We start from the raw sequence: 27,183 nt of genomic DNA on the forward strand, positions 1-27,183 counted from the left end.
TAATTTTCAGGAACATGTGTTGAACATTTTTCTTAAAATTTTGGGCAAAACGACATTCATCTGTGGGGAAACATGACAATTACTATTTTGCTTTGATACCCCATAGGCCCCTTTATTTGCTTAATTAAGCTGTATTCAGTTCATTTATTTAAATTCCAATAAAGATAAGGGAGTTTCCCACATTGTAATTAATAATCCCCGGAGGGATCCCTGAAATTATTGTAAACAAACTGAAAGCAATGGAAAAATATAAAAGGAAATGGCTGAACCAGGCCAGTTCCACAGTGTGCTTTAATTACTTCCCGGCTGAATATACACTTATCCAGGTGGAGAAATTGGCGCTGATTAAATTCTATGCATCATTACTGATACCAGTTTCTTTCTCATGATCATGATTCAGGTTTTTTTCTTGCACTATGGTTGGATTCTTGATTGAAATTAAAATATAGTTTATAATGTCTTTTTTTTCAATCTGTGGCCACACCAAAATAAAGTAATGTAAGTAATGGAATGAAGACATACTGTATTGGACAATGTGGCAAGCAGCCAAAATGGCATCTTTTCACATGGTTGGCGATAGTGACCCTGCCTACGGAGAGTGAAAATGCTAATTCTAATGGGCACACACAAACCGTGTTTTCAAATGCAGTTACTGAGTATTACATGAAGTACCATTATGAGAGTTAAAACCTCAAGCCTACATGGAAATAGCTTTTCAAACCTCAAAACAATTCCTTGTTGACACTTGAATGGTTTTATTTGTACACAGATAACATTGCATATGTGCCAGATATAAAGAAGGGCATCTATATAGCACGGTTGCAAATGAAAAACCCTCAAGTTCAGTCATATCGTAGACTCTTTTCATTTACCTTTAGCAAGGCTCCTGTTTTCAGTTTAAAAGAATGGCCTTTTTCTAGAGAAGCAGTCTGAGAATGGGTCTAATACAATCCCTCAATGGAGGGGTTTTTATGTGGACTCATTTGAAAAGAAGCTGTCAGGATTTTTCTGCAGTTGACAGAAAAGGCTAAATCTACAGCGCGATGACAGTGATAAATGGAAAGCTTTTTTGTCTGCCTGCTGTTGTGTAGCCATCACAGAGGAGAATTTCAGCATTGTGCAATTTACTCTGAAAGCTCCTTTCTGCATGCACATCCAGTGACATCATTGCTTCGTTTTGGGGGATGATAAAAGCTAGCCGTTGATTCAGCCGTCAATTGACCGGTTTCAGGAGTGTTGAAAATGTGTGCTCCTTCCAGACACTCTGGCTACCTGGAAAACCGCAGTCTCTTGGGAAAATGTGGCAGTAGGCATGTACAGGGAAGTGGAATGTTGCCAGCTGCAGTTTCGAGATGGTGGTGAGTCCTCCCATGTCACTATTGAGTTCACTATAATAATATTCTGTAGGATTGCTATTTATTTGCTTTTAAATGTGAGAACTGAAGTTATACAGTTCCTTAATCATAAAGCCAAAATGTTTAAGCAAACTGTAAATCATTTCATTTGTCTATGAATATGCTGTGTTACGTGTTTATTCACAATGGGTATTTTGTAAATTACTGATTGAATTTGACCCACCCCCTAAAATATATTTTATATTGCAAAGCCTCCTGGAATTTATATGTTTTCCTTACTGTTGGTACATTAATAAGCATGCATGTTTGTATTGCTTGTGTCTGCATGAAGCTGCACTTTATTTGGAGAATTTGTGCATGGACAATGGCTGGCTATTTAATAGTTGTCTTCTCTAAGACCTGTTTGTGTCAAGGTGGTCCAGTTTTCTCATCTTATATCTGGCCTACTGATACTCACAAATGTGGCAAATTTTGGTGTCTGCTTGCTTGGCGAAAGGGTGTGTGAGGAGGATTACAGGCCCGCAGAAGGCTGTGATGTCACCAGCGTAATCCAGCCCAGGGTTTCCTGGCAACCGCACTGTCTATTCTGTTCGGCTATGTGAAAAATGTTGAATATCAACAATGGCCTTCAGTGTTGTATTGTTGAGTTTTGTATGAACTAATCTTGCTTCGCTAAGAAAAAAAGACCTACAGCTTGGACAAAAGTCTACAGCATTCGTGGCTGCCCCTACACCAATTCGGGCACAGACTGGGGAAGACATGCATGGCTTGCGCTCCCTTCAGGCGTGACTTGTTCCTGTTATGTCATCCACCAGCATTGGTCCTGCTGCCAGCTGTGTGGGGCAAGTCCAGGACAACCCCTGGACATATCAAGAGCGCTGACCTCTGATTTAAGGAAAGGTAAGCCGCATGCTAGCTTCTGCCTGTTCCTCTGAGACAACACCAGTTTCTGTGGCTTTGGGCTCTGGGCTCAGGTGGCTTTGCCAAAAGCAGGCAAATCCATAATGGGTGAACAGTATACTAGGGACAGGGGGCCATTTATTTTGATCTCTGGCTGAGAACGCTGTCAATCAGTTTGGGCTAAGGTAAAGTATGGTGTCCCAGTCTGATTTTCCGTAAGACTGGAAAATTTGATTTGTCTGTGGATCTGAAGGCGATGAAAGTAAGGGCTTGAGGTGGTGGCAATGTCTATTTATTGATGTTCCGCTTTTTACTCTTTGGTATACGGTTGTGGACGCCATCTTTTTCAGCTTAGAAGAGTTTGCAATGGAGGTCATGTCCTTTTGGACAAGTTGATAGGGGTGTGGACTTAAATTCAATGTTCAGTAATTTTATTGACTTCAGATATTTCAAAGACCCTTGCCTACCTTTGCATATACTGAAATATCAGAGAATGTATCTTTACCTGTGATATTGCTTAATCAAAGATTATGGTCAGATGTAGTCCTACATTTAAAACTCATTTTACTGTTTTAGGTCATTGCTAAAAACCTGTGAACCACCAGTAGTTTTGCTTCATAATATTATGTGTATTATAATAGCTAACTGTGCTAAACTCTACATAAGATATTAATTATGTTTCATTAGCTAACTCTGGTATGCTACATTTTAGCATCACAGAGTCCAACCAGTGCTTTGTACTGTATGTTTGAATAGTTCACAGTGGTATGGTAAACTTTGACATCAGAGAGTCTGATTACTGCTTCATGCAGTGTATTAGGAAAACTGTAGTTCTTTTTGCTGTGCTAGAACTCTGAGAGCCTGATTAGTGCCTGATTAGCCTGGGGTAGAGTGCTAGCAGCAGCGTGAGACTGGTACTTGGTATATGTCTTAGTGGCTGTCATATAGTGCATGGTCTATGAGTGAAAGCTACACCATAGGGCTCATTTGGCATGACCCAGGTGGGTGCTATACATTGCTGATGGTTGTGGTGAGTTCTCTCCACCCCCCTAACTGTAAAGCCATGACATTTAAATGCTATATGCTATATGCTTTCTTCTTCTTCTTCTTCTTCTTCTTCTTCTTCTTCTTAATATCCTCTCCCTCTATATGCAAAGTCATCTGATTCACGGCTCTGTTGAGGCCTTGAGCTCAAAGCCTTCCCCTCGCTGTGCTTCACCATCAGCTGATTGCACTGTAGGGTGGAACTGAAGAAGAAAATCTGGTGGAGTTTGAGAATTAGCGCTAAGGGCCTCCGGTGTACTATAAAGGCAGGCTGGAGAAATAGACATGATTGGGCATGGACAGTGGACTTTAGTTCTGCTTGGTTACACCTTAAAAAGGTGGCCTTCTGCCCTACAGGTCAGAAGCAGAAGATGACTACATTACAGGGCTTTTTTTCTGGGTTCTTTTGTTCAAGGGAGTTTTTCCGTCCATTCCAACCATTACAACCACTCAGGGTTGGCACGGCAACAAAAGGACAAGTTACCACATTGTGCGAGTGCAAGGAAGTGACATATCGCTAAGATGATGTTTACATATTAACTTGACAGTAAGTCTTACGGACAGTAAACACATGGGCTTTTACCAGACTGCACATTGCACATCTGAAGAACACATCTGTTTGATGCCTGTTTTTATCACGTGTATTTTAAATGTGGACATGAAGTCATGGCACAGATGTATTGAGGCCACTTGCAAGCTTAAAAAAGATTGGCTCAAGTTTTCCAGTCTGATATTAAATAATAAATAGGAAAAAGAAACATAATACAAGTGTATAGTTACTGAAAATACACTGAATCATATGAATGTATTAGCACATTTTTATTTCCTAGATGTCTAATTTATTTATCTTTGAGCAACCTTATGTTTGAGTTATACAATTGTGAATAATGGTCCATGCTTTTACACATCTGAAAACAAAAATATTTTTTTTATTATTAATTAATTTTATTAATAGGACCAATGTGGATGGTTTCAACATGTAATGATGTAACCTAAAAATGCAGGTCTGGGGTGAAATTTTCATGAGTAAAATTTCCTTTAGTTTCCATATATTTCCCTTGCTCTTGTTGGTATATTCAATACATTAAATGTTCTTTTCTTTGCTTTAATACAGAATTGGTTGGAGAATGATTTTTGCTTTTGCCTTATGAGTGATGGGCAGCATTTTAATGGATATATTGTGTGTAATTCATTTTTGAAAGATTAAAACCACATCATACACTTTGTTGCAAGATACCTTGGCAAAAAGCATTTTTGTATTTTAAAATAATCAACATGCATTCTGGTAACTTTGGGTTTTGCCCTTGGAGTCTAATTCAAATATGGAAATTGCAAAAATTGAAGATGTCACATTTTCTTTTGGAGCCAAATAAAATACTGACCAGTACAATATTTAGTTTTATCTACAGTTATTATAGTTATTTTATCTATATTATTTATTTAATAAAGACTTATTAAAAGTCCTTAAGATGGAAACAAGAAATCTGATTGCCCAGCTAGGGGAGTATAGTGATACAGTTTTAAACTGCTGGTGATCAAACATGCAATCTTTAAAAAAGTTCTGAACAATCATATAAAGTTACCTGTGAACATACAATACATAACAGACCCCAAAATCAATCAGAAGCCTAGAATCAAGACTAGACACTGAAAGCTTTTATACCTGCACTAAGGAAGCAATTGAACACACCTGACTAATCAGAAACACCTGTGAAGCCATTTGTCACAAACGTTATCGTGCCCTGAAATGAGGGGGGGGGGGGGGGGGGGGGGGTCTATGTATAAAAAGTGTTGTAATTTCCACATGGTGAAACCAAAGTGTATGAAATACCCTTAAATAAAAGCTGGGAGTGTGCACTTTAATCAAGTGAATTGTTTGATTACAAATCTAAAATCGTGGAATACAGAGCCAAATTAAAATAAAAAATATGCCTTTGTCCCAAACATTATGGAGCTGACTGTATACAGCCTGCAAATCTACCTCTCTACTTCTCTAATAAATGATTTGTTATTGCATTTGGCCCTTACATACGTTTCATAACTTTTCCGCTGTTTGTCATGACAATCATCTTTCAACGAGCTCTTTGTCCCTCTTCACAATTAACAAGCAAGAATTTTCATACCTTGAATTATTGGCATGCACAATGCATTCCAGTTTTTGGTTTGCGGTTGTTCCAAGGTCTAAAAGGAACATACTTCACCTTGCATGTCTAATTTCTTGTATTTTGTAATGCTGTCTGCCCTTCAAGCTAATGGGAGTTTCTTAGTACAGTCCATTACAATCGAATGTCCTTGTCCTCAGTGCTCACATCAAGGTCAGAACTAAATTGCATTTGCTATGAATTTCGATTGCAGTGTTATTCAAAAAAGTCTTTCTTTATTCATTAAAGCTCACCAACTAAAACATTTTAATTTCTATACAGGGATTTAAACATTTTTTTGTTTTTGCTTAAGGGGTTTATGGTGTGTGTTGGGTACCCTCATACACATTAAAGTTCATCAGAAAGGTTTGTTCTCAATGGCCCTTTAGGTAAGACATAACCTTTCTCCTAATTAAATTCATACTTGTCCAGATATGTAAAAGTGTACCTGTGACATGAAATTCATAAAAACACAGAGCCTCTATAATAACATTTAACTTATTGTTTATTATCTTGTATCATCCAATATTGATGAAATGGTAGAAAACATTTATTAGGTGAAGATAAATGGTTGATTAAGATTTACATTGTTGAATGGAATCTACATTACAAAAAGAAAATGTATTTTGTACTGTAAAAATATAAATCCTATATATCTTGGGAGATCATTAAGCTGACTTTACAAAACTTGTTGTGATATTTTGGTTTCAGAGTGGTCAACAGCAAGCTTTCAGGGAACACATTCTGTTCCACTTTGAACAGCTGGTGTTATGAGGTGCACTTATTGACTATGATTAATTGATTAGTTGAATCAGGTGTTTTAATGCTGGGCTAAAACCATTTTAAGTGAAGCAATTGAAATATTTCTGGGTACGTATGAGAGCTACTTTGAAAATATATATTCACAATTTCAAAATGTAAAATTCTATTTGTTGTGATACCTTACTTTGGGGGGGGGGGGGTATCTCGTAGGAAGATACTCTGCGGTGTATTTTTTTCCCCCATCCCTGCTCATCACCCAATCAATGATAAGAGTTTTCTTTGGGTGTCTGCTGCAAATGAGAGAGGATGCACACTAATAACCTGACACATCACCACCCAGCTCAGATAATGGTCTGTTCTGCACTGCTAGCCATTATAGTGTTAATTAAGGAGCCGCGGCACAAACAATGGAGCCGAGCGGGCCTTGATAATGCGATGTGTGCTGCTCCCATTCAGGTCCTGCTCTGGCTCCCCTGGCCTACCCCCCCACCCCCCCTCCCCCAAGTGAAGCAGTCTTTGTTTCGCTACCTTTGTATTCGTTCTTTTCACACTCTCTTTCCCTCTGGTCCCTCTGAGGAAAAAAAAAAAAGGCTGCCCAATTAGCTGCTCAATAAGCCTGATTTGTGGAGGTGGTTTCGCAGCGTGATCACCTAGCCTCATCGCAGAGGACAGCATTCCAGCCAGGGCAATTGCAGGTGAGAATGCAGCATTTCTGGGTAGCCAAGGGTCACCCAGCCCAAAGCACTGCTGGAGATACTGTTGGGTTTGCACGGAAGTGAGCCACTGAGGTGACTCATAGCCAACTCTGTAACATGACCAAAAACAGGCCAAGCAGGACAAATTGAACAGTGCGGCTAAGAAGGGAAACAAGTTGATAATGTTGACTCGCAAATAAATTAAAGTGCTCATGTTTCTTTCTATAAACATAATTCTGTAAATTCAGCAATCAGACAAATCATTTTTACAAACTGTTTCTTAAGAAAAGTTAAGTTTGTAGTAAATGTAGGTCTCCACAGTCAGACGTGGCAGAGATGGCAGCACCCATATATAAAGTGTACAATCTAAAGCAAATGACTCTTGAATTAGAAATAAGTCTAATGTGCACCGTCTATATTGCTGCATCTGAAATAGTATCTCAGGTTAGAGACAGAATTGTGGTGGATCCTTGCATTATATTTACCGGGATCTTAGGTGTGAATGATACTTGGTTCTTTGGAAATGATAAATTTGTATTGTAGAGCAATCCTTTCTCAATATTTGGCATGATGTGCAGTACCAAGCACAGGAAATAGCCCTCACATGGCAGATTTAAGAATGGTTTTCGTGTCTTCCACAACTTTCCCTGCCTTTTGTATTCACACGGACTAATCACAAGGTGCAAAAACAGCCCCACATTTTGTGACCGGTATTATTTGCTTACTGGATTATTTTTTTCCCTGGGACTGACAGTACAGCTGGTTGTGACATATAGACAGGTAATACTGAGATGAAATACCAGCCCCCAGCCACCCCCCCCCCCCCAAAAAAAAAAAAAAAAACTTTAATCTGAGCACAATTGAACATGCTTAGTTTCTGTTTATCCATGCATTGTGTAAGAATAATCTGGAGCTGACTGACACACAGAGTCAATCAGGAGCTGTCACGGGAATGCATTGTCTTCGTGTTATACAGACATTGAGAGGATAAATACAAATAGGATTACTGAAAATCACAAATCTGCTGAAATAAATAGCATTATACCTTCTTCCAGTTCAATTTGTTTTCCAGGATTTTCTTACTGTGGATTGTCAGTGTAAAAATAATATTAAATGCATTGCTTGATTTTACAGAATTACTTATTAAGACTTACATTTTAACATTTAAATAAAGTGAACACATAATTTTGCATGCATAGGATTGTTAAATAGAATAATTAGTACCCAATATTATGTAGACCTTCAAACAAAGTATAAAAATGAATGTTCATTTATAGATGCAAGAATGTACTTTTCTGCCTTTAAGCTGCAATGGTTATTTTTGCCCACAATACATTTAATACATGCATCTTGCACCTGTGAAAAGAAAGTGCTCTTGTGCTACGTTGCTTTAATACCTGTGAAAACACCAAAAAAAATACATGTGAAATTGAGTCTACCTGGCAAGAGTTATATATTGAAGAAGTACATTTGTCTCATGAAGATATCACTGATGGCCAAGGGAATTGAATACTCCTATACCAGCATATATTAGCAAAGGTTCAACAACCATTGACAAGATTTTTCTATGAAAGGGCAATATTTGTTTTCACTGATAAATCACATAGAACTTATAAATAGGATAATGGTGAGTTGTTAAGAAATTGTGCTAAATTTCCATAGATTCAAGGATTGGTTATAGGTAGTAGGATCTGAAAAGGCTATAATTAGTGATGGGAGAGTGAGGTTTCATAGTTCCCATCATGGGTGGAGCAACAATGAGCTGAATATTTGTTTGAACTGAGCATTGTGTTACACTGTGGAGAGCAATATGTGGTGTAATGCTGTACTTTGAGACTTTCATATGCTGACCTGAGAAGCTGAAACTAATGACTGATGTCAATTACATATGTTACATACAGGCTCTTCGGCTGTGCATTTCCGTGCTCTTCAGGATCTGTGCTATTCAACGCTCTTTAGGCTCTGTGCTCTTCAGGCTGTGCTCTTTGGACTCTGTGCTCTCCAGTGCTCTTTAGGCTTTGTGCTCTTCAGTGCTCTGTGCTCTTTAGGCTTTGTGCTCTTCAGTGCTCTGTGCTCTTTAGGCTCTGTGCTCTTCAGGCTGTGCTCTTCAGGCTCTGTGCTCTTTGGACTCTGTGCTCTCCAGTGCTCTTTAGGCTCTGTGCTCTTCAGGTTGTGCTCTTTAGGCTGATTCTCTGTTTTATTCTTGGTCATGTGGCTCTATCATAAGAATATTATTCAATTCACTTTTGTTTTCCTCTGAATGTCCTTCAAATACAAAAAGTCTGGAAAATGAGTTACAGTGAAATATCTCCTATCCTAATAGCTTTATGAGTGCCCAATATATAAAAATGCATGGCGTACATTTGCCCTAACTCACAAAATCGCAATTAAGACTGCATTAACAACACAAAAGATACATAATTATTCCCATTTCAGATATTTACCCACAGCACAACAGAACCGTCGAATTGGATGTAGTGTTATTAGATTGGTAATAACCTAGAAACAGGTAATACGTAAATGATTACGGACGTGAATCAGGGCTCTGTGCTCTTTAGGCTCTGTGCTCTTCAGGCTGTGCTCTTTGGACTCTGTGCTCTTCAGGCTGTGCGCTCTGCAGGCTCAGTGCTCTTTGGACTCTGTGCTCTTCAGGCTGTGCGCTCTGCAGGCTCTGTGCTCTTTGGACTCTGTGCTCTTCAGGCTGTGCGCTCTGCAGGCTCAGTGCTCTTTGGACTCTGTGCTCTTCAGGCTGTGCGCTCTGCAGGCTCTGTGCTCTTTGGACTCTGTGCTCTTCAGGCTGTGCGCTCTGCAGGCTCTGTGCTCTTTGGACTCTGTGCTCTTCAGTGCTCTTTAGGCTCTGTGCTCTTCAGGTTGTGCTCTTTAGGCTGATTCTCTGTTTTATTCTTGGTCATGTGGCTCTATCATAAGAATATTATTCAATTCACTTTTGTTTTCCTCTGAATGTCCTTCAAATACAAAAAGTCTGGAAAATGAGTTACAGTGAAATATCTCCTATCCTAATAGCTTTATGAGTGCCCAATATATAAAAATGCATGGCGTACATTTGCCCTAACTCACAAAATCGCAATTAAGACTGCATTAACAACACAAAAGATACATAATTATTCCCATTTCAGATATTTACCCACAGCACAACAGAACCGTCGAATTGGATGAAGTGTTATTAGATTGGTAATAACCTAGAAACAGGTAATACGTAAATGATTACGGACGTGAATCAGGGCTCTGTCCTGTTCTGTGAGCTCAAACGGGAGAAACTGAACCGGGTGACAGGTCTGCACTAAACCAATGCTTTCCTTATTAATGAACCGTATGTCTTCAAACGTTTATTGCATCTATTGCGTTTCATCCAATATAGAGAAGTTCCTATGGAGTGAATATCGCTCAAGGCGTCTGAAAAATAGTTTTTCCTCATTATGCAACATATCTGCAGCATTAGCCCTATTGAAATGCTAATTGTGCTTTTTATAGAGAAGATGAGCTCTGTATTTGGTCCCTCCACTTCAATCTCTACAGCCGGCAGTAAATGATATACCTTGTGCAGTAAATATGGGTCCGCCACTTCTCAGAAAATTGAAAGCGCATTAGTGTTATCCATTCCCTAAGATTATTGCCACTTTATAATTTCAGATCTGAGGAGCTGATAATATTAAGTGGAATGTGGAGCCCTCATTAGTAATAAAATGGCTTCACCCATCGGCACAAAGGAATACGTAAATTGTGTGCCGGGCAAAAAAAAAATTGGAACCTCTTTAAAATCTATTTTAAAGGACAAGGCAGAAAAACCACTATTTTTCATCCTTTGTTTGTCAAAATTCATGATATTTGCCATGATTAACATTTGAATGAAGCCCTGTGAATTTTAGAAGCAACCAACTGCATTTTGGGGATTCACTACAGCACTACCTCTTCAATAATCACACTGCCAGTTTGCGCAGGCATTTATTATCAAATTATTATGCTTTTCATCAGCCACTTTCAGGTATTACCGTTTTGTTATCGGCTGTTGAATATATGCAATCTATCGCCAATTTTCATTGTTATTTGAATTTATTTATTTATTTATTTATTTAAATACTTTTCCAAGACAAAATTCATGGTTCCAAGACAACCATGGTTCAAAAAAAACATGTGGTAAGTAAACAGTAGTTGAAGCTTCTTGGAAAGGTGGGAGTGTGATTGTTAAAGTTCGGTGAAGACCAGTTAGGGACAAACTGTTTTTATGTTATGAAAGAATGAAAGATCCTAGGTAATTAGCTAGCTGGCTAGCTGGCTAACTTCTCTAACCCAACCCACAACAAATATTGACTAGTTAGCTGTTTTAGCCACAGACATATTTTTTAGATAATCATTGAGGGGCCCTTTAACATCATTCCCAAGGCAGCCTTGCACAATTTATTACTTCTGTAATTGAGTTTGCCCTCTGTTTCTGGACACCAATTTGCAAGTGTCTGTTGATATGTTTATCGACACAATCATAAACAGGACATAATTAGCATATTCTCTGTCATTCATTCTCCTGAGCTTGCATACAATTAAGTCAAGGCAAATTAGTTAAATAATGAGAAACTATATACCAACATTGCATCTTTCTCATATATGTCCTTCTGCGTATTTTAGCTACAACTTATGTTGTAAATCGTGTAAAACGTAATTGTGTGAGTATTTGTGCCCTTATTATTAACCATAAGCCCTGTTTTATTACCTTTTAAAAGATATCAGTGCTGTTATTTTAGTAATATTGTTAATAACTCAATTAATAGACTTAGAGAAGCAGACACTGTTAAAAGTGATGTAAAAAGTTTTAATCATTTCAAAATAGACCTGTCAGTGAATCCCCCCAGACATAATGGGTTGCTCTTATTGATATTTATTGCATTGCAGAATTCTTTTTCTCAGCATTCACCTTTATCCAAAGCGAAACTAGCGCTCTAGAAACAATTTCCCACTTCTGTCGTTCTGAATAAACCCTAGAGCTCCGCGCCCTTTTGAATGTCACCGTGACCGAAGTGGTCCTCCCGTGCCTCGTATGCTCACTGTGTGGTGCGAGCCATCGCCTCATCCTCCACTGCCTCTTCCGTCTCAATCTGTCTATCTATCCAGGCCAGGTGGCTGCTCGCTGATGAACCTGGAGGCCCCATTGTCCGCTTGTCAGCGGCCGTTAGCCTGCCCGTTAGCCCGGAATCCTTTCCCCCGATTGACAGTGCCCCTTTCAAACTTCGTCTTCTCCCATTGATCTGTTTTCTCCTGCTCCCTCCTTTCCCTTTTGTTTTCTTATCATAGCTTCGGGGCTATAATGTGCAAAGTATTGACAGGACTCGAGGGCCATGGTCGATCGGGAGCTAATGCATCCCTTAATCCGGGTTTTGTCACACCGTGCGCATTTCTCTTGGGTCTTGAGTTCTTGGGGAGGGGGGGGGGGGGGGTGGGGGGGTATGGAAGAGGTGCAAAACTGGGTTGAGCCCAGTTTTATTTAGTAGACAGACCCATCCGTCAATCAAATCGCGAGCCCATCCGTGCGCTGAATGACACTGGGACCCGGCTGAAGGAATTCGATAACAACGCATTGTCAGGGCTCAGGCTGAGTCTTTTTGATAAAGAATTACATTTGACTGAAGGAGATAAGCGTGTGTGTGTGTGTGTGTGTGTTCGTTTGAGTGTGCACTCTTGTGTGTGTGTGTGTGTGTGTGTGTGTCTGCGGTTGGGGGGGAGGTGTTGTTGGCTTTGATGTAGAGGGTGTCATGTATTTAGCATGTGCTGGTGTAACTAATACCTCTGGTTAAAAAAAAAAAACATATGGATTCAGTAGCTGCAGTTTGCTTATGTTGTGGATATGCTTGGATTATTTAATGGGATGCTTGACAGTCCTGTTCATGCAGATACAGGCTACTGCGCTCAGCGATGTGCACAAACTGTTGTGTAATGCTATGCTTTTACAGAAGATTTGGCTCCACCACTTTGTCGAGCCATGCCAGAGGAGATGAACATGGTGGCATCTTTATTTGTGTCCTCGGATTATTATTTGCTGCTGTGTCTGGAAAAAAGCAGCCCCTCAGCAATGCAGAGATGAGTCAAACACAAAGACTCACGAAGATCCTTCTAGTCTGCCTAACCTAGAAAAGCCCTCAACGATTCCTGATGACAACAATGCATATCAGTTGACCTGTCAATGTGTTGCACTTCAAGACTGGAGGTTTTGTTTCTCTTTTAATAGACAGGCTGGCATGCTTCGATAGATGCTCAGAAAGTAAAATTGATGGTTTAGTTGGAGTTTGTGGTGAATTCATTGTCCGTGGAGTCCCAGGAGTTCATTGATCAGTGGAGATTTACCCCATGTTTATTATATATTTGGCATACCCTTATGTTATGCGCAGAGGTCTTGTTGATCATGGTAAATCTATGTGGAGGATATAATCATATTTTAAAGTGTACTAAATGTGCGATGAAATTTAGGTTATTATACTCTAAAAATAGTTTTTAACTATCTGCACTAAGGCCCAGATTCAATCAGTAGTTGTTCTTGTTCTTGACTTACAAGTAAACTGTCAAACAAATAGCACAGTCTTTGCCAAGTCCAGCAATGACCAAAATGATCTCACAAAACTTTGTTGCTGAATCAAAACATTTCCATTTAACTGTAAGTCAACATTGGCTGGCAGGTCAAGTTCTTGTTGTCTGATGACTACTTTGACCAAAACTAATGTTTCATTTATTTATTATTTATTTTTAATGAAATCATTTTAACATTACTGCCCTGACGCAAAGCACGAACTTTTCCAGGGTTCAAAATTTATGAAATAAATATGATGTTTTTGCCTATATGCAACAAAATTTGAAATGATGAGACTTGGAAATTCTCACCATTCTCACCTGTATTAAAATAATTGTCCTGATGCATACAATACTTACAATTTTAGCAATGAGAAGCATTGTAGCAGTGCAGATGAACAGCTACAATCGCATTAAGTGAACTATGATGTATCTGCTTGCCTTAATAAATAAGTTGTTGGGCCTCCTTCAGTTGAATCCATATAAGAGATGATTTAACACTGAACATTTATATGACCAAAGAATGAGACTGCAGTAAAAATTATTATTATTATTATTATTCTTATTAACAGGAACAACAACAACAGCAATAACAACAACAAAACAACAACACTAATAATAATAATAATAATAATAATAATAATAATAATAATAATAATGAAAGCTTCGATTTTCAGATTTCCTTATTTGCGAGTGCAGAGGGATGCTGACCTACAAAAAGATTTCTGAAAGAAAATACAGAAAAGAGAGAAATTACCTGAGGGCAAGAACAGGGTCACGATGATGACCTGCACATTAACGCGCTATATGATAAATTTTGTGTTTTGTGTTCCGAATGACTAGAGGCTGAAAGGGGAAAAATCAATGTAAGAGTGGTTGAAAGTAGCCTGGCAAATTACATGCGCTCAGCTAGTCCATTGTGCATCCACTACACACTGAAGACGGAGCAAGACGATGGAGATGGCGTGTGGGCTATGTGTTCATTACCTTCCCCTGAGGATAATGCATTTGACATGTATGCTTATATGTCTGTCCACTTGTAAGTCCTCCTGTCTGTCTGTGCAGTGGCAACATTTCACCACCAGAGGCTGGAGCTGAATGAAAGGAATGATGATGGTCTGCAATCTCAGATCCCTATTACACATTACCTGTTCCTAGAATGTTTGAGGAGGGAAATTAGGTTGTGTTCCTCTGACGTGCATTATAAAATCCAGATGGGTCCAGTTTCCTGACCAGAAATACTTTTCACAGACTGCCTGTGTTGCTTGAAAAAAAAAAGTTTTTTACAATATTGCAGTTATGCTGTGTAGTTATGGAGAATGTCAATGTGTACAACAGTGAATAACATTCTTTAAAATGTTTATCCTTTTACTAGCCCAGACAGGCAAACTTCCATGTTATGTTTTTGGGGGTTTGCAGACATGTCCTTAAATTGTTTTCCTGTGAAAAAAGATTCTAAGACAATAAGTACAATCTGTCCCTTTTTACAATGTAGCTAGAAAGTTGTGGTTTTGGAAGGTAGTAGAAAACGACCTTTGTCAAAAAGTTGCAATGTTTTGCGCTATCCAGGAGCTGCCATTATTCCTTTCACATAAAAACAACCTTTGCACTAAAAGGCAAATTTCACAGTTTTGATTCATAACATTAACATTATTACTGCATAGCTTTGGCTATTATAGAGGACTTTCAGAGATGGCTATGTTTATGAATTAATGGAATCACTTTATGTTTCATAGTATCTATGTCCATTAATCTTGTCTATAATTAATGCATATCATCTTGAATAATATACTTACATTATTAGCTAGGAATATTTTTTTCAATTCTATTTCTGCCAAATCTCACTTTTGCTGAAGGACATGGTAGACATAGTAGTATGACCAGATCAATGGGTGACAAGAATAACACAGTCATGATTAAAATAAGTAATAATAACACCGCAGACAGCACACACACTTATGGTACAGCAATGAACACTCTTTCCCCTTGCTAACACCGAATCTCTCAGTATAAATCGGAGAGTGTCTACATTATGCGGTCTTAAATCAATTTTTTTTTCAGATTTATCTAATATCAGCGTGAACATTGTAAAAAAAACTATTCCAAACAACAAGAAAATTGGAGCTTCAGTTTTTCTCTGTATTTACATGTTTAAAATGATGTTTAGCGCAAATCAGGCGGAATCCGCGTGTCTGTGTCTCTGGCGAGCCGGCGAAACGCACGCGTGTAATGCGACCAGGGGTGGCAGCGCGCGACGGCGTTATTCAATTAGCATGTATTTGTACTGAAGGGTCGCATGGCGCCGTTTAGCGCAGCAGATGTTGCCAGCGGGAGGTAAGAGAGCTGTCAGCTGAAGGCTCTTCAGCGCCAGCCCGGGCGGCAGACGGGAAGAATGACAGATGTTGCAAACTGTTGCGCGCACTCGTGGCAGGATGCTCGGCGCCGAGTGCCTGCTCTGCGCTCCCGGCAGACCTCTCCCTCCAGGCCTTTCCTTCGGTAACCCGAGCCCCGTCTTTGCTTTTCACGGATGGCCCGCACTGAAGCGGCGCGTCCGGTCCCAGGGCTCCGCGCCTACGTGGATTTTGTGAGCCAGTTGTGAAATTCCACAACCAGCGTTTAAACGATAGACACAAAGCAAGCCGGTTGAGAAATTTGCACAGGGTCACAGCTCGCTTGCCAATGGAGATTTCGCACCTGGATCCTCTGTAAGTCTTGTTTTGTGCATCACTCGTGGTATAGGCTGGAATGCTGACTGTTCGTGGATGTGCCACTTCTCCCAAATTATGTCATGTAAGCACTTCTTACTGAATGTCCCATTTCCTTCCTTCCATAGATTAAGAACATGCACTTCAGAAGAGTTTTACAAGCCACATCATACTTTTGAGGCAAGTGTGCACACGTGTTTGTGTGTGCACATGAGCATGTCTGGTATGTCTCTCTGTGTGAATGTGTGTGTGTGTGTATGTGTGTGTGCGTGCACATGAGCATGTCCGGTATGTCTGCGTGTGGATGTGTATCTGTATTTGTGTGTATGTGTGTGTGCACATGAGCATGTGTGGTATGTCTGTGTGTGGATGTGTATCTGTATTTGTGTGTATGTGTGTGTGTACATGAGCATGTGTGGTATGTCTGTGTGTGGATGTGTATCTGTATTTGTGTGTATGTGTGTGTGTGTGTGCACATGAGCATGTGTAGTATGTCTGTGTGTGGATGTGTATCTGTATTTGTGTGTATGTGTGTGTGTGTGTGCACATGAGCATGTGTGGTATGTCTGTGTGTGGATGTGTATCTGTATTTGTGTGTATGTGTGTGTGTGTGTGTGTGTGTGCGTGCACGCGTGCTCATGCATTCCTTCATCTCGGTTATTAGTACTAGCCATGTCCTGTTTGCCTGGGGACCTTTTTAAAGAAACATCATGGTTTGGCATCACATCATATGTCTCTTTGCAATGCATTTACCTGTTAATGTGCCCAAATTATACCCCCCCCCCCCCCCCCAGAAAAAAAACTGTTTTGAATAGAGTTTATTTTCATTTTAACATTTTAAATAGCCACTAATCTATTGCATGCCGAATTATACAGAAGAACGCTGTTCCTGTATCTTGGTAATCTGGGTGTTCACTTTGTCACACATTAGAACACTGATATGATCAACAAGGTAGCAGTTTTATTTCTCAAAATGCCTTGGATGGGCTTTACAACCATCCCCCCCAGGCTAAACATTTTGATCCCACACATTGCACTGGCATCAAAAAACAGCATTAGCTCTATGAAAAGTGCCAGCTCAGAGACAGCATTCAAGCAGCATGCATATAGGATGCCTGCTTTTTTTCTGCTTGTTTATCGCCAGCAGAGAGCAGTCTCTACTGGTGATAAAGCTGATCCCAGGACAGCAGAGAGCCAAAGGGATAAGAGAGCTGGGTCTTACCTTCGCCCTCCATCCCAGTCTATCCCCCCTGAATGCCAGGAACCAACAACCTGAAAACCAGACACTCTGATTTCCATGACAACCTTGATCTTTTCATTTAGCCTTGCTTTGCAGACTTTGTAAATAGGTCCTCTGTGTTTGTCCTTAATTTTTGGTACCGTTTATACACTGTTTATGTACTTCAGGTTCTCATGAATTTGTGTCTGTCCTCTGTTGTTGTGTGAAAAAGAAAAAAAAAATGCTTGTTTCAATGTGTGAGGACAGAATTTACTATAATTCAAAGCATAGATCACAGTAAAGAAAAAAAAAAAAACAGACAAAAACACTTTTTTTTACACCTTACACAAGAGATGTGGATATAACACAATGGTTCGCATATATGTACATTTTTGACTGGTCCCATCCATTCTCCTCCACATCGTGGCATTAATGAAAGGGACAGTTGTTAAAATGGACGCCAAGAACAAAATGTCCAAATTATTTTTATTGCCGCTAAAGAATACAAAGCGTGACTGCCATCCATCCTGTGTCTTGAACGTTTTCCCTGCCTGAGGAAAGACTTATGTGGATCACTCTCGTATGGTACTATTACGTCTGACACTGAAATCAAAAGTGAGTATTCTCATGCTGCGTTACTTCCTTGGCTGCTTTCTAAGTGACTCTCACCACTTGATTACAGGGGATGAGAGGAACGCCTCATTTCTCTTTGTTATGGGCTCAGCTGTCAGTAATCCTGCACAAAGGGGCCAGGCTCTAAGAGCCATAGGATTTGCCTCCGGGATTATGCTCTCGCGGATAACGGTGCGCAGTCAGAGGAGACTGAGCTTTTATTCAAATTCAAACGGGCCGGTAAACAAAGACCATCGGTATGTGTGGTGATGGGAACCACTAAAGAAAACTAAGACGGCAGATCACAGTTTCTGCCTCTTACGCACTTTTATGGAGCAACTACTGTATTGAACATACGTAATTACCACCTGCCTTGAGGTTGTTGGTTTGACCAGTGCTTAGCGTGTCCAACTGAATGTTTTCCCAAAGTTACTTTATTATTTTTACACCTGCATTCAACGAGCTGACCCTCTCTTCGTCCAGGATCAGGGTTAGCCAACCTTGGACAAAGCATGCGTGCTCTGTATACGATCTTATTGCATAGATACATATTTTTAAAAGAAACAGAACGAGGAAATACATGTGAAAATATATGTAATTAAGAAGGAAACATTCCAAGGATCATCTATCTTGACCTATCTTTAGATTCACTATTTTCAAATTGAGAGGAGGTAATAATCTGAAATGTTTTACAAAGACACTGAAGTGAAGAAAGTTTGTATTGTGGCATGGTTTTCTTCAAAATGCCAATTTCCATTTAATCCTTTTAAATCTGCAATCTATGGCCATGATGTTATGTCAACTAGAGGTTAATGGAATTCAAAGAATAACACTTAATGACAGTCGTTCCAACCCTCTGCATGTACAGCCCTTTAGATGTAGTGTAGCCTAATGAACATCTTAGCTGTAGGACCAAGGAAAAACAAGTAGTTTTGTATTACTGATTCACTCAAAATTACATCTTCATAAAACTCTTAATCTGGAGGGATGATATATTAACATGTTCAATGAGCCCAGTCTCAACGATGAGAGGAAAAAGAACAGGTGTTAACGCTGTCGCGTGTCGCCAGAGTGAAATGGTTGAGCAAATTAATAATCGCTGCCCTTACCATTTTCCCCCCACCGGTTACACGCCTGACACATTAATGTGGTGTTTTCGGCGTGCCAGCATAACGTAAAATCAACGAGCCTGGATACCTCCTGCCTTCTTATGAAGACCTTTGTCTTTTATCTTTAAAGTATATTACTACACTCTCAAAGTTCAAATAGAAAATGCAGATGCAGCCAATTTGTCGTATGTGCAGTTGTAAGTCACAATTAAACATACAGAGAATGGTTGTTAGAAATAGGAAGGGCATAGTCAACTACATAAAAAGACACTGTTCATTGTGTTTTAGGTGATTTGTACATTTTTGTACCGTGACTAAATAAAACAAACACAAACGACCACCTGAAACCATCCTTGGTCAAGCTACCCAACAGAACTAATCAAGTCCTTATCTAGAAGCAGATGTGAATCTTAATCATTGATGACATGTTCTGGTACCTTTAACTTAGTTTTTCGTCGCAACCGCTTTACTGATGAACTTTCTTTATGCTTATTCATTACAGATTGTATTAAAAGCCATCTAAACCGTGACCAATGTGTGCTAAATAAAACACATATTTTGGTATATTTAGCAACAGTAGAAGGTACAATCCATTGTAAAATTTTGATTTTGATTTTAGGCTGTAACTCTTTCATACCAATTATTATTATTATTATTATTATTATTATTGTTGTTGTTGTTATTATTATTATTGACATAAATATTCATAGTTATTGAATTTCATCAGACCTAGCAAAGTCTTTTCTGTATAGGAGAGAAAAATGGCATCAAATGCCTTTTCTGTGGATTCAATAAACAGAACCCATTACCTCACGACCGCTTTTGTTGGCCCCATTCAAGTGAGAACAAAATGGTTATTCAGAACGCTTTAGGTTTTTATTGTGGGTAGTATTCACAAAGAGCTGTGTTGTATTAAAAAGAACCATCTGTAGCAGAAACAATGGCTTCAAATTATCTTTGAATACCCACTGAAAAACATAAAGCTTTTCCTCCTCGTTGTGTGCAGTGAGGGTATAAAGCGAACTTGGTAGCTGACTTTTTGGTGTTCTTGACGCATTCCTCAAATCGTCACCTTTTCGGTTTTCTTTTGCGACGAACCGGTCTGCTTTTGTTTTGGGTAGCGAGATAAGGCAAACGTTTACCGAGCGGGCTAGATGGGCACACTCTTAAGGAGCTGTCGCGTCTCGGGAAAGCGGACGGAGCATCGCGAAGCTGGGAATTTGAATGCCGTGGAAGGATGCGGTCTCCAAGCCGCATCAATGGAGATCTATGCTGCTGAAATAGCTACATTTATAGTCTGAAAGATGTAGTAAACCATCCTACCAATCAATGTTCTTCGGAGAGCACCAGACCGGGTACGTATAGGAATATGCTGGATAGCACAGTTATAGGTATTATTGAAACAAAAGCGTGAGAATTTGAATTCCTTGTAAGTAAACAATAGTGTGAAAATTTGGAGGCAAGTTTGGAACGGCGTCATGGCTGAATTGCAGAACTGTTGTGTTGCCCCGGTTTTTCGAACATGTGGGACGAGTAGCAGTGAAATAAATTCAAAGTGCAAAAGATAGCACCACCTTTACCGCACTGAAAGCAAACTCAATTATATAAAATGTAGCTAATAACTGAAAAATTGGATTAAATTGAAAATGTCATATAAAAGACATTTGCTGTAGGCTATACATTTGCGGGGGCTACAAAATACAGTCTAAACACCTTTAAAATAAGAAACTGCAATGTAGTAACGTTCTGCGCTTTTGTAAAAATTATAGCCTATTTTAAAGGGCGACGTTTACCAGCGTGGAACAAGAGAAGCTTAGTTGGACACGTGTCATATCTTGAAGCAACCTGTCGTCCCCCCTCGGTAAAGGAATGCTATTGCAATTTTCACCTGGTGCCGTTATAAATCACTTGTCTGGATTATAAAGCTAATTGATGAAAATGTCATAAATAAAACAAACATTTATTTGTAGGCATGCTTAGTTGAGTTTCTCTATTAACGCTTGGCATATTAATTCTTAGTCAAGTCTCTTTTGTGAAAGTCAACATTTTATTAAATTCATTACCATAGTTAGATCGATTGAAATTCATATTTGACTCATGTCATTTTGGATTACCGGTTATTAAAACAATGAAGAGAATTATTAATTTGAGAATATTTCAAGTCCTGTTTTTTTTTTTTTTTTTTTTTTTTTTTTTAAAGGGGGAAAACTATTAGAAATTAACCAAATATCCACGTAAGATATGTTCCCAAACATGAATATACTAATACTAAATATCTCCCGATAATCACTTGGTTCCCCATGGACAGTAGCCTACCCTAAAAAAATGTTTCATTTGTGTTCCTGAAATATTATAGCTAAATTAATTTCAAATTTTATATTTAGGCTAAGTCTCTGTGCTCTACCGAATAGCCGAATTTAGGCACAACAAAGACAACTTTGCTTTGCCATCAACAGAAATGAATGATTCATTAATAATTCATATGAATTAATGGGTTTGAATCAAATTCTGATCTTGGTGTGATAAGCTCCCCGGTAGGCTATTTCTTTACATGCAGATTAATTGTGCTCTGTCTTTGCAATATGAAAACATACGGAAAAGACGATCTGTTACTTTTTTTTTGAGAATATTGTTTTTAATAAACTAATTTGTGAAAGTACAATTCCTTTTCAAGTCGTGTTACGGAAAATAGAAAACGTAGCCTACTTGCCGAAAGTCTTGTTACCAGGATACAAGTTAAGATCTGGGTCGGCAACTGATGGTAACCGACATGGCTGTACAGTAACAGTCATGTTATACATAATGATAGTATGAAACTTGATATCGAAGGCAGACCTGATAATAATAATAATAATAATAATAATAATAATAATAATGTGCAATTTCATCTCGCATCCAAAATAACCAAAATAAATTGGCAGTAGACATAGCTATTTGAAATGACTTAGCCTAATATTCCCTGCTATTGTATGATTCAACTATAGCCTACATTTAGGCTATCATAAGCTACAGCTATATATTACATTCTGTCAATCACTGGGTAAACAATCTCACTACTGGTGGACTTCCCACTCTCCAATCCCCTTTTTCATGATTGTAAAAAATAGAGGTGGATCGCATACAAAATAAATTAAACAAATCAACCAACTTTGGACTGACTACAAAATGGACAAAACTTAGATTGGACTCGACAATACGTTTTTAAAATGTAGCCTACATATCAGTATAGCTTTTTTTTGCATAACAAAAAAATTAATCTATGTATATAGCTTACAGTATTCATGTTATTCAAGATTTAAAATGCCGGCAATTTTATCATCGCGAGATATAAATTGTTGGACACATCTGTTTTGTTTTGTTGCAAAGATGGAGACATTAAACAATGATCCTAAATTTTGTTTGACTACACTGTATTTACATATTTAGTAGGCCTTCTAGTACATTTTATTATAAAATAGATACCAATGTCATACTAGGCCTACGCCAACAACCGCCAATGAACTCAAATACGACTACAGTGATTTTAATGTTAATTATTCATTCTTCCGTCCGTCTGTAAATGTTTGAAATGTAATTCTTAAATGAAGTAAGGACCTTAAACCAATTAAGTAGGCTACCAAGATAATTTTGATGTACAGTTTTAAATTACATATTTGTTTCGTTAATAACTAACTGACCAGTAGACGGCACTGTTGGTACATAACAATGTTGCACCGTCCTGTCCAAATTTATTTATGGACCTTTGAGGTAGCCTATGTGCATTTCTACATTAACTATAAATATGCTCTGAGTGTATTCTTCTAGACTTTCAGGTACAAGTTTTTTATATATTCTATTTTTTCAAGTTACTTCCAAAAAATAACAACACATCAAGTCCACTTTGAGTTAAATGTAAATATATTTAACCACTGGCTCCATATGTCAACCCATTTTGAACCATGGGGAGAAAGTTTGCCCGATGACAAGCAGTTTTCTTTATCATTTGAGGCGATGGGCGTTCAAGCAACAAAGGTCTTAAATAGCATTGTGGTGGTAAACAAACGAGCTTTTGCTTGGCCGACATGGCAACACCAGCCGAGACAAAACTTATTTATATTAAGGTAGGTTCTTCATTCAACTTAATCCATTGAGGCCCTTTCATTTTAATAACGAAGGCACACCTTACGTTACCAGAAACATAGGCATACCTAAAGTTTTAACGTAACCATTGAGATGTCAACGTGTAAGTAATAAGTAATATTGGACAAATAGTATTAACAAGTTTTTTTCCAGTAATATTCGTTTTGAGAACATGGGGTTTACTTTGTATCATTAATGAATATTATTATACGAATCTATTAATATTATAAAAAATCTATGGATTTTACAATGAAATGCGGGGAATGTTTAGGCTACTTTAATTTAAAATAGTCGGTTAGGCAATATGCCATTTAATTCCGAACGTAATATAAGTGGGCCTCGTCCAGTTCATTCGCATATAAAGTGTACGGTAACGAAGACTAATATGATTTGCGTGGGACAGTACTTCGCAGAATGAGAGCCTTCTAAAATATCATGTAAATAACGCTCGCTACAATAATGAATATGAAGCGACCATTGGCTAACTTTAAAGTGGTCTCTGCCTCACAGTACCAACACTAACCGCGAGTAACCCCGCCTCTTTATGCCAATAAAAGACACAGTCCTGGCTGAGCGAACAGTCGCTCCGTGATTGGTTAGGTAAAACCCATTTATTCCCTGACAGCCCCCGTCACATGAATGGTTGTCTATTAACTTGTTCAAAAAGTATTTGGAGTTGTCAAGGCTCCTACGAAGAGGGAGAACTAGTCGTTGATTCTTAAAAACCCAAGAGAGAAGTTCGTGGAGCAATAGAGGATCCACCTGGTGAAGAGAAAAAAGTTTCTGAAAGCAAATAGGAAATAACGACGAACGGCCTCTGGCTTGGAGTTTTGTTCTCTTTGGAGAAGCAAGTGACAAACAACCAGTTGAAATGTATAGCATGATGGAAACCGAACTGAAACCTCCCGCCCCACAGACAACTTCTGTGGTTACGGGGAATTCTAATGCTTCGGGAAACAACCAGAAAAACAGCCCGGATCGAGTCAAGAGACCGATGAACGCGTTTATGGTTTGGTCCAGGGGCCAACGTAGAAAAATGGCACAGGAGAATCCAAAAATGCACAATTCCGAAATTAGCAAACGACTCGGGGCAGAGTGGAAACTTCTATCCGAAAGCGAGAAGCGTCCTTTCATCGACGAAGCGAAGCGTCTCCGTGCTCTTCACATGAAGGAGCATCCGGATTACAAATACAGACCCCGGCGGAAAACCAAAACGCTGATGAAAAAGGACAAGTACACCCTGCCAGGTGGGCTTCTTGCGCCGGGCGGTAATGCTCTGAGCGCCGGGGTGGGGGCTGGTTTGGGTGCGGGAGTAAATCAGAGAATGGACAGTTATGCACACATGAATGGTTGGACCAACGGAGGCTATGGCATGATGCAGGAACAGCTCGGCTACTCGCAGCACCCTGGTTTAAATGCTCACAACACGGCACAGATGCAGAGCATGCACCGCTACGACATGAGCGCACTTCAGTACACTTCTATGACCAATTCACAGACCTACATGAACGGATCCCCCACATACAGCATGTCATACTCTCAGCAGAACACTCCAGGTATGACTCTTGGTTCTATGAGTTCGGTGGTAAAGTCGGAATCCAGTTCTAGTCCACCCGTAGTCACTTCCTCGGCTCATTCGAGGGCTGCCCCGTGTCAGACCGGAGATCTTCGGGATATGATAAGCATGTACCTACCGGGAGCTGAAGTCCCGGAACAAACAGCCCAAAGCAGACTTCACATGTCTCAGCATTACCAGACCGCCCCGGTACCTGGCGCGACCATTAACGGCACATTGCCTTTATCACATTTGTAAAGTACGTTTCTTCACAGAAACCGGACTATTTTTGTACAGAACATTTTGCGGGACAAGGGAAAAGTTTATAGTACTGAAGGAAAAACCTCAAACTTTCTTTTTCTTAAAGCAAGGTTTAAATGAACGGATGAAATGTTTTTTCTTTTCAAAGGGATACCATATTTTGGAAATTGAGAAATCTCCTCTTGTCAGTTGTTTTATTATCAAGTAACTTTTGTACAGTATTTATCAAAACACTTATCAATCAACATGATTGTGCATTATGAGAATTGTCACATTTTCTAAACAAAATTTCTACAGAAGAGATGCAATGAAGTGGCAGAGTGGAAATTTTAAAGAATTTCTAACAATGCACAGCGGAGAAAGGGAAAAGAGATATAAACCGGTTAAAGGTTTCTCCTTGAAGGTACATATAGTGTACTAAACCGTTTTTAGTTTTGTAAGAAAAGTAACGAATAATACAAAAAGTACAAGTAAACATAATGTTTAATTTATATATTCGTTTCCCTCTTTCCTCTGTTAAAAACGCGAATTTTGTGTTTATACTTTTTGTTGTTTGTAATATTTCTGTAGATAGATTGTGACATTTAGTTTTTATTTTCATTTCCGTAGTTGTATTTTCAAATTTGGCTCTGTAGCCGACACTCCATGTACATAATAATGATTTGAACTAATAACATCCTTATAACAGTCACAATTTCAGTTTTTTTTTTTTACAATATACAGAGTTTGAAATAAATAAATATTTGAAATGTGTACACATGGATATTGTTTTGATTGCATTCGCCATTTCAATACTTGCATTGTTATTATTGCCAAATCATTGTCAGTGGATTTGGTTTACTTGCTACTTCCATACAATTGGCCTATATAACTTATTCTACATTTTAAAATATGAATATACTTTTGTGAAATGACTATAATTTGTAATGGGATTTTAATAATAATGGTTTTATATTTGGTTTCATTATCAGTGCTGAATGCTACATTTCGGACATGCCATTTACTATTTATTTTGATTATTGTTATTCATATCCAGAAACCTTGTAATAACCGTTTTTTATGTATAATTAAAAGTATTACCAACATTTTAATCTGGGAAAATCGAATGCATTTTACGCGCGTACTCTGTGCGCGTGATTGCGCATGTATCTCACTCTTAGCTAATATATTACATGGGCTTTGCATTTATGGCATTTCAGTTAAGTGGAAACATGTCTAACTTAAAATGATGCGTGCGCCACATGCCTCAAAATTGTGTTTCCTATTACATGTTGTTTAAGGTTACAAGCTGAACGCGCTCCAAAAGTTGAAGACCTCCATTTAGGGAGTTTGTCATTCCACAAACATGTGAGGCTTCTTCTTCGTGGAGTTTATAGAGTAAAAAGAAAACGATTTTTTCCCTGTGGATGTGTGCTTTAAATTAAATCCAGTCATTGTGACTGTAGAATAGGCAAATTTTAATATAAGTAAGAAACCATAAAGTATAAGTGCACTTAATTTCTTTAAGTGTCAAATCCACTGAGTTAAATGCTTTTACATACATTCACATCGGTATATAATCGACAAATAGAAGGCATAGAAAATACTTATCAGACAAATGTGATGATAATAATAATAATACTATTTGATAGGACTGCAAATAGCCAGTGACACGTCTTACGAAATGTTTGGATTTAGTTCTAACTGGCCTACGACATATGATTTTCAGTTACAGGCGATTTTAAGTAATTTAGGACAAAACTTTTTTTTATCTCTTAATAGCACGTCGGGACATAAATACCTAATGTCTAATTATCGAATTATATTGCTACAGTTCGGAGAATCACGTTGTTTTATATTGGGGCCGCATACGCCTAAAGTTATATGTATATTTAGATACCATTTACTTTGTTAAAGTGTCTTTTATTTATTGCACATTGTATATAATACAAAATATTATTCATTGCTACTCACGTGTGTGTATTTAAAACGACCACACATTCACAAGGTATCCCTTGTGACTTGTGGGCCTATAGCACTCTAAATCTGATGTGCGTTAGAATATTGTACATAACTGCAATGGTAGATTAGCACGCTTGCTTGCCAAGGCTGGGGAGCTTCTGTTACACAGCATCTCAAGGGAGAGGAGCTCACATT

The 27,183-nt window shown here is 38.7% G+C and overlaps 1 protein-coding gene and 1 long non-coding RNA gene across 4 annotated transcripts in view; both read left to right on the plus strand.

Annotated features, from left to right (window-relative positions):
* The first annotated feature begins 1,324 nt into the window (after positions 1-1,324).
* LOC118228762 overlaps positions 1,325-27,183 on the plus strand; it is a 58,113-nt gene continuing 32,254 nt past the window's right edge. Inside the window, exons 1-2 of one of the 3 annotated variants that reach the window (XR_004765532.1) lie at positions 1,325-1,358; positions 2,171-2,255. This is a non-coding gene — a long non-coding RNA (uncharacterized LOC118228762). Of the gene's footprint in view, positions 1,359-1,976; positions 2,256-19,891; positions 20,468-27,183 lie in introns of those variants that run through there. The other 2 variants (XR_004765531.1, XR_004765530.1) reach the window with 2 other exon arrangements.
* Positions 23,665-25,749, plus strand: LOC118228761 (transcription factor Sox-2-like). The gene has a single exon (XM_035420170.1). The coding sequence runs from the start codon at positions 24,103-24,105 to the stop codon at positions 25,042-25,044; it is 942 nt and encodes a 313-aa protein (XP_035276061.1). The 5' UTR covers positions 23,665-24,102; the 3' UTR covers positions 25,045-25,749.

Source organism: Anguilla anguilla, chromosome 6 (genome assembly GCF_013347855.1).
Source record: "Anguilla anguilla isolate fAngAng1 chromosome 6, fAngAng1.pri, whole genome shotgun sequence".
Lineage (NCBI taxonomy): Eukaryota > Metazoa > Chordata > Actinopteri > Anguilliformes > Anguillidae > Anguilla > Anguilla anguilla.

Coding starts and splice junctions, on each gene's coding strand:
- LOC118228761 (XM_035420170.1), top strand. CDS start 24,103: ATGTATAGCATGATGGAAACCGAACTGAAACCTCCCGCCCCACAGACA.